The sequence below is a fragment of the Lynx canadensis genome, chromosome F2 (assembly GCF_007474595.2).
Source record: "Lynx canadensis isolate LIC74 chromosome F2, mLynCan4.pri.v2, whole genome shotgun sequence".
Classification (NCBI taxonomy): domain Eukaryota; kingdom Metazoa; phylum Chordata; class Mammalia; order Carnivora; family Felidae; genus Lynx; species Lynx canadensis.
The window spans coordinates 26336215-26344230 of NC_044320.2; the positions used below are offsets into that span (position 1 = coordinate 26336215).

Consider the following 8016-nt stretch of genomic DNA (forward strand, 5'->3'; position numbering starts at 1 on the left):
TTCCTAATTGTGCTAATGTCTTCACTGTTTCCCCATCCCCAAGTAGAACACTTCTCAGCCTGTGCTCTCTTACCACTTATCCTCACAAACAAGTTCTGTTGATTTTTAACTACAAAATGTTCCCCCATTTCTGTCTTTTCATGCTCTTCCTAGTATGTTAGTATAGAGATCAATTTCCACTTCTATTTGGGTTCTTCCTCTAACCATTGATGTACACGTGCTTCCAGTCTGGCTTCCCTCAAGTTCATTCATTCCACCCTACCCACTGTCCTAAATTGTGTGTCTTATCATAGGGCCTTTTATTTCTAAATACCTCCACTTGTCCTTCACTGTAAATAGATACAAGTTTGAATTCTTTAGAATGATATTTATGGCTTTTTGGGGTCTGGCCATAGCTTTTTCAGGTTAGCAGCCTATTCCTACCACACAGATAATACTTACCTCCACATCTTTTCCACACAGCTACACCTAGTGCTTGTCACGTCTTCTAAATATGTCACTCACCCTCCTATTTCTAAGCTTAAGATGGTCCTGCTTCCTCCTCCATTCATTGTTCTACTGACTCTTCAAAGCCAAGCTCATTGTATTCTCCAAAATATATTCTTATATACCACCAGATGGAATTACCCCTTCTCTTCCTAAAGCACATTGATCATTAATTCATGCCTGATGTATATGCTTTTTTGTGTCATTGTATTCTTTCTACAACTGTATAAACTCTTCAGTTCAGAGACTACTTATTTTTTATTCTGTATCCTTTCCTGGAAAAATATCTTATACATAGTAGACACTGCACAAACTTGCATGGAAATGAGTTGAAGGAGTTTCCTGAATTATTTTTGTTTACTATATACATTTCCAAGTAGGTATCTTGACAAGGAAAGAAAATAATTGATTCATAAAAATAAAAAATCATGTGATAAAAGCAAGTTGATTTTTTTTTTTTGATTTTATAGGACTGAATATGTCAGAAGGCTCAAATTCTTCAAATCAACCTCATGGTACAAACAGTAGTTCTGTGGCCATTGCTATTCTTGTGCCTTTTTTTGCACTTATATTTGCAGGATTTGGATTTTATCTTTATAAACAGAGGTAAGTTTGTTGATTTTACCTATAAAACCTTTCCCAAATCTTCCATTTCATGTTCTTTTTACTACTCTAGTTCAAATTGTAACTTCCATTTTTTTTTCAGTGTGTGCCAAATAGTGCAACAGGTTTAAAAACCTGGTTCCCCCTGCCTGCCCCCCACCATGCCAACATCACAAAACAAAAATTGCTCAGTGAATTTGCACATTCACCTTAACCCTTATTACTCTTGTCTGTCAATTTCCTGGCACGTACTTAATTGTATAAGTTAGTTTTACATTATCCATGATAAGAATTTAGAGATACAAAAGCCAGGTTAACGTTGACATTGAAGAGGTGATACCTGCTGCCACATTTATTTAGAGAAGTGGAGAGAAGTTTGTGACCAAACCTCGTAGCGCACATCACAATACTGACCAGTTTTACCCAGGCAGACAGTTGGTAAAGTCTTCTAACTGTCTCCTTTCCTTCTGCTGCTTTTAGAAGATTATGCAATCAGTATGTTATATTTCTGACGTATCTAGTGTACGATTATCCATATTATTAGTTGGTCCTTGTTTTACTAAGTCCATTACAATAATCCAAGTCAGGGGCTTTATTATGTAATTGTCTGCTATTTGGGACTATCCTTTATCAAGAAAATATATAGAGAGACAACCAGATAATTCAATGAATATTACCTAAATGCATTTTTCTCAAAACTGATGTTTGTATTACACGTTTCAGTCTAGATTACCTAAGAGTTATATATATATATAATATATATATATATATATACATATATATATATGTAATATATAATATTACATAAATTTGTAATAATTGAATATTAGCAGCTGCTTAGGCCTTGTCAATATCAGATTTTATTTACAACAACAAAAAAATCATCACTATATTTATTTATAAAGAAATCTGTTCCAATCCTTTTTTTGTTTTTAAACTATCTTTGTAAAAAACGCATAACCTAAAACCATTTAAACCATTCTAGGCATATAGTTCAGTGGCATTTAGTATACTCACTGTGTCCCAGAGCCATCATTGCCAGTTCCAGAATATTTTCATCACTCCAAAAGGAAGTTCTGTGCCCATTGATCAGTCATTCTGTATTCCTACCACCCCTGCCCTAGGCAACTGCTAATCTGCTTTCTGTCTGTATTTGTTTGCCTATTCTGGGTATTTCATATCAATGGAATCAGGTAACATGTGACATTTTCTATTTAGTTTCTTAAACTTAACATAATGTTTTCAAGTTTCTTCCATATTATAGCATTTATCAGTGCTCCATTCCTTTATATGGCTGAATAATATTCTGTGGTATGTTTGAATGTGTTCTATTTAAATATGTCCATTCATCATGTGATGGGCATTTGGTTTGTTCCTACATTTTGGCTATTGTGAATAGTGTTTATATATACACTTGTGTACAACTTTTTGTTTGAACACATGCTTCAATTCTTTTGAGTATATACCCCAAAATAGAATTGCTGGTTTATATGGTAATTCTACATTTAACTTACTGGGGAAGCACCAAATTTTTGCAGAGCAACTGCACCATGTTATATTCTCACCAGCAATGTATAACTGTTTTACTTTCTCCGCATCCATGCCAACACTTGGTATTTTCTGTTTTCTTTTCTTTTTCTTTCTTATTTTAATTATAGTTACCCTAGTATATGTGTAAAGTGGTATCTCATTGTGGTTTGGATTTGCATTTCCCTAATTACTAATGACATTGAACATCTTTTCACTGCTTTTTGGCCATTTTTCTTTGAAGAAATGCCTGTTCAAGTATCTGCCCATTTTTTAATTGTGTTGTTTGTCTTGTTGTTGATTGTAAGTGTTCTTTATACATTTTGGAGAGTTGACTCCTAGCATACATATGGTTTGATATATTTCTTCCTTTCTGTGAGTTGTATTTTCATTCCCTTGATAGTGTCTTGTCCTTTGATGTACAAAAATTTCTCATTTTGATAAAGTCCAACTTATCTATTTTCTTTTGTTATTTGTGTTTGTGGTGTCAGAGCTAAGAAACCATTGCCATATTCAATGTCATGAATCATGGTCAGATTTACCTGTATGTATTCTCCGAAGAGTTTAATAGATTTAGCTCTTATATTTAAAAGTTTGGTTTGTTTCAAGTAAATTTTTCACGGCATAAACTATCCTGAAACTTGACATTATTTTCCATAAAGCTGTTGTTTAACATTAGTAAAATGACATTTCTTTTTATCTTCATGATTCTTGTCTAATTAGAAGGAAATGATGTTGTTCCTGGTTTTTATTGTGAATCTAGTTTGAAAAAAGAGAGACAAATACTTTCCATTAGAATTATGCACCTGGCAAGAGCAAATTTTAAGCAATATGTCTATATAGGTAATGTCATTGAAAAAAACTTAAGATAGCTTTAATCAAATTTATTGCTGTATAAATCATCTAACAATTGTTAGTATGGAGAAAAATTCAGAAAATGCATTAGGGATAGTAATAGAATAGAATAGAATAGAACAGAACAGAACATAATAGCAAATAAAGTAAGATGAAATAGTTGAAATTTGTGATGTTTGGATGTAAACAAAGGAATTGAGAAACCAAATTCTTTTAAGATGTATCCATTTTAGGAATTAGGTCCCAGAAACAGGTAGGGGCAAGTCTGCCTTTGTACCATAGCAAATGTCCTCAAATTATGCAGTGGGGTGTGGGAAACTAGAAATAAGAATTTCTCAAAAGAGAGGGAAATAAAGAAACAAAGCAGGAATTCAAGATCAGCAGGTTATGCCAACCATCCTAGGACCCGTGTGTTTTGTTAAGTAAAACCAAATGTTCAGTTATTAATAACTCTGGAAACTATTTTCATGACTTCATTATCTATAGTCATTTCTTCTTTGAGATTTTGAATTTATTGTTCTGGTGTATATCATTTTTTCAATTTAAACTTTATTTAAACCTCAGTTAGGTAATGTACCATGCAATATTTGTTTCAGGAGGAGAACTCAGTGATTCATCACGTACATACAATACCCAGTCCTTATCCCAAGTGCTCCCCTTCACACCCATCACCCATCTAGCCCATCTCAAACCCACCTCCTTCCACCAACCCATAGTTTGTTCTGTATCATTAAGAGTCTCTTGTGGTTTGTTTTCTCTTCTCTCCCCTCTTCCCCTATGTTCATCTGTTTTGTCCTAGATTCTGCATATGAGTGAAATCATGTGGCGTTTGTCTTTCTCTGATTGACTTATTGTGCTTAGCATAATATATTCTAGCTCCATCCATGTTACTGCAAATGGCAAGATTTCATTCTTTTTGAGAGCTGAGTTATATTCCATGTATATACACCACATCTTTATCCATTCATTAATCAATGGACACTTGGACTCTCCCCATAGTTTGACTATTATTGATAATGCTGCTATACACATCGGGGTGCATGTATAGGCTTCAAATCTGTATTTTTGAATCCTTCTTTGAGATTTTGAATTTATTGTTCTAATGTATATCATTTTAAAGAAAATTGAGTACTTATGTTTCTGGGATACTCCAAGTATCTTCCCAAATTAGGCCTCAGTGTTAGTTGTCTGCTCTTTCTGAAATCCTTTTTTAATTAGTGCAGAACTGCCTCCTCTTTGTTCTTCACGTCTCAGATTACATTTTATCTCTGCAGAGGTACTTTTCCTCATTACTCCTCCAAAAGTGGGGCCCAGTTCCTTCCTGTCATATCAACTCTTTTCCTTTTCATCAGAACAATTCTCATTACCTACTTTTTGTTTTATTTATTATTTTTTAATAAATATTTATTTATTAATTATTTTCTATCACTACAGTGATATGCCTAGGATCCATATGCATATGCCCGGGATCATGCTTGGTACATAATGAATGCTCAGTAAATATCTGATGGATGAATGAATGAATGAATGAATAGTAATAAGATTTAAATTTTATTTTATCATAATTTATACTATACATGCTAGTTCATAACGATTATTGTTGCATCAGAAAATTTAAATTTATGAGATTAGTCATAATATATTATTGATACTTGTATTACTCAGATTGGTACTGTATATTAATACGTATTATATTAAATAATAAAAGTCACTCAGGATTTTAAAGTGACAGGTAAATTGTTCAAATTTGATCTGTTGAGTTTATAATTTCTCAATTAATGCTTTGAGGTTACATTATGCAGTAACAATGATAACTCAAGTATGTTATGTTTGAGCCCCACTCTGCTATTTCTAGAAAGTTAACACATAGCTAATCCATGTTCTCATCAACAGGACTGCACCCAAAACACAGTATACAGGATGTTCAGTTCATGAAAATAACAATGGCCAAGCAGCTTTTGAAAACCCCATGTATGACACCAATGCAAAGTCAGCGGAAGGGAAGGCAGTACGATTCGATCCCAACTTGAACACTGTCTGCACAATGGTATAACACGGCAACTCTTTGCCTTCTTCAGAAGCGTGGAAATCGACACAACACAGTGCACATTTAGTTCACTGCTAAACAAATTAAAGCACACTTTTCAGGACTTGCTGGGTCACCTTTTCCTGAGGAATGATAGAGAAGAGTGTTTTTTCATAAACTGGACCCTAATTCTTCTTCATGTTTACCATGGAGAGTTTTACAGAAATTTGGCTGCACTCTGGGAGTGCTTACTCACAGTTTATTTGCTTTTTTTAAAAAGGAGATTATTCTAAAACATAAACTTCTTTGCATATATTGGAGGAGCATCCACTATCAGTATTTCTGTGCTTTATAAAGTATATTAGAGGGACTGGGTTTAAAAAAAAGATATAGGGTAGAAAATAAGAGCTATACTTACAAAAGTCAATAGACCACTGACTTCTCTTTAACAGTCATGAGCCACATCATGCCCATGAGTCTATTTCACACCACTCTGTCAGCTACTCATTTTTGTTAATCGAGTCATTGTCTTCCTGATCTCCATGGTTATTTCAGATTGAGTCATGCCCTCAAATGTTTATGAGCTAATTTATGCCACAGAAGAGATAAGATTGCCTTCTCTGATTTGATTCCTTCTGGTACTTGTCCTTCAGTATCATATTGTCTTCTATTTTTATATTGGTCGTCATAGTTTCTGTAAATGGCAAGATCATTGTGCTGTTCTCCCAATTTCCCTCATTATGCTATAACCGAGATTATTCACTAAGCCATGGGGCGGTGTTTAAAACCTTGCTTCGATCTGTTTTGTCACCCAGAAACCACTCGAGCTGGCAAAAATTATCTATAGTAATGATGATTTTGCAGTTATTTGAGACACCAAACTTACCATCCTTTACCACACTCTCCAAAGTTTTCGAAAGACCAAACAGAACCTATTAATCTGTTGCATTTAGTTGATGATATATGCCATTTTCCTTCCAAATGAGCCTTCAAATTTATTTAACATTGTTTTGAACTTTTATCAACAATGAGTTAAAAATGTAAGATTTTAAGCTTTGAACTTTTATCTAACAGTGAGTTAGACATACATTTTGGCCCAGCCCATAAATATAATGACTACAAAAAATTTACACTTTCAAATGACCAATATAAAGTTATTTCCTAAAGGCATAGGTTTTCCAAATTTTCACACATTTTAAACTTTCTATACTCTTATTCGTAAGAAGCATGTTTCAGATATGACAGGTTTCTTTCACTGTCAAATTAAGATACACATTTGCAAGTTATTGGTGGCTCATTTACAACTGTATCACGGTAATGCCAGCATATTGGTTTAATAGGTCATTGTCTTCCTTTTATAGCATGTTTTACTTCATTGAATAAATTATGTACCCAGTGTGAACTCTTTGTTGATGTCCCTCTCAAATACGGATAACTCTGTAAACAGTCTCGACTTTTTGTATCATGAGACAGAGTGCCTAAGAGAAATCATTGCACCCAGAAGCGCTGCTTGGATCTATCTCTACAACATTTAGTGAATTTCTTGTAAACCACTTTGAGATACATTGTTTTGGAAATTCATACAATTTTCTCAACATTGTACTCTACTGACAGGATGCTGTTTTAAATTTTATGCCATCAGTTATTTATTCTTGTTTATTCAAATGACTGCAATAACAATGATTCATTCATTAATGTTAAGGTTAATACATTTAAGATCTTGTTTAAACAATGTTTCTTCTGCAACTGGCTACTCCTCTTATATTAATGCATACACTTTTGTAAAGAAGTATATTTTTATGAAAAAAAAACTTTGTAAAAGTATGATGTAAATTTTCAGTGCAATGTAAACAAAATAAAAATGGATAATTGCTTTTGTAAAATGTGTATTCTTTTCAAAATTGTTAGTATACTGGATAGCAAAAGGAATAAACAGCCTACATTTATTTGGTGTTTTAAAGTTCCAAACTGCATATTATATATACTTATTTAGCAACATAGTAATGAGACATGGGTGTTTTTCTTTATATTTTGCCGTTCCCCAAGTGTGACACTCTTTTAGAAGTAAACAGATTCCCACTAAACATTACAGTATCCTAACAATCTCGTCTTAGAATTTTCCTTAGATGTAAATATTTTAACACTAGTATCTAAATTCGGGTATATCTGATGATTTCCAATATTTCTGTAGTGTATTTTGTAGAGATACTTATTTTTAGCATACTTCCAAGGTATGGACTTAATCTTTTGAATAGCTACATTAAACTAATAGCCAAAAAAATCTATTTGCCAGGGTAACATGTAAAATTTTGTATTCAAGAAATTTATCAAGTTTACAAAGTTTATCAAATTTATAAAGTTCAAAATACAAGTTACGTTCAATTTTAGAAGAGAACTTTTTCCCAAAACATATTGTCTTTATATTTCACAGCCTCAAACTCTGTTAAAAGTCTTTCTCTGTGTATTACACTTTCATTTGAGAAATGAATGCTTCTTGATATAATTATAGTTTCTTTCTT

At 33.0% G+C, this 8016-nt stretch overlaps 1 protein-coding gene across 1 annotated transcript in view; it reads left to right on the forward strand.

The window, feature by feature from the left end:
• Window positions 1-7328, forward strand: part of CSMD3 (CUB and Sushi multiple domains 3) — a 1276067-nt gene extending 1268739 nt beyond the window's left edge. The window contains 2 exon segments of the mRNA XM_030304305.1: window positions 957-1092; window positions 5365-7328. Of these exon segments, the coding sequence (XP_030160165.1) occupies window positions 957-1092; window positions 5365-5524 (296 nt within the window). The 3' untranslated portion in view covers window positions 5525-7328.
• The last annotated feature ends 688 nt before the right edge of the window (window positions 7329-8016 follow it).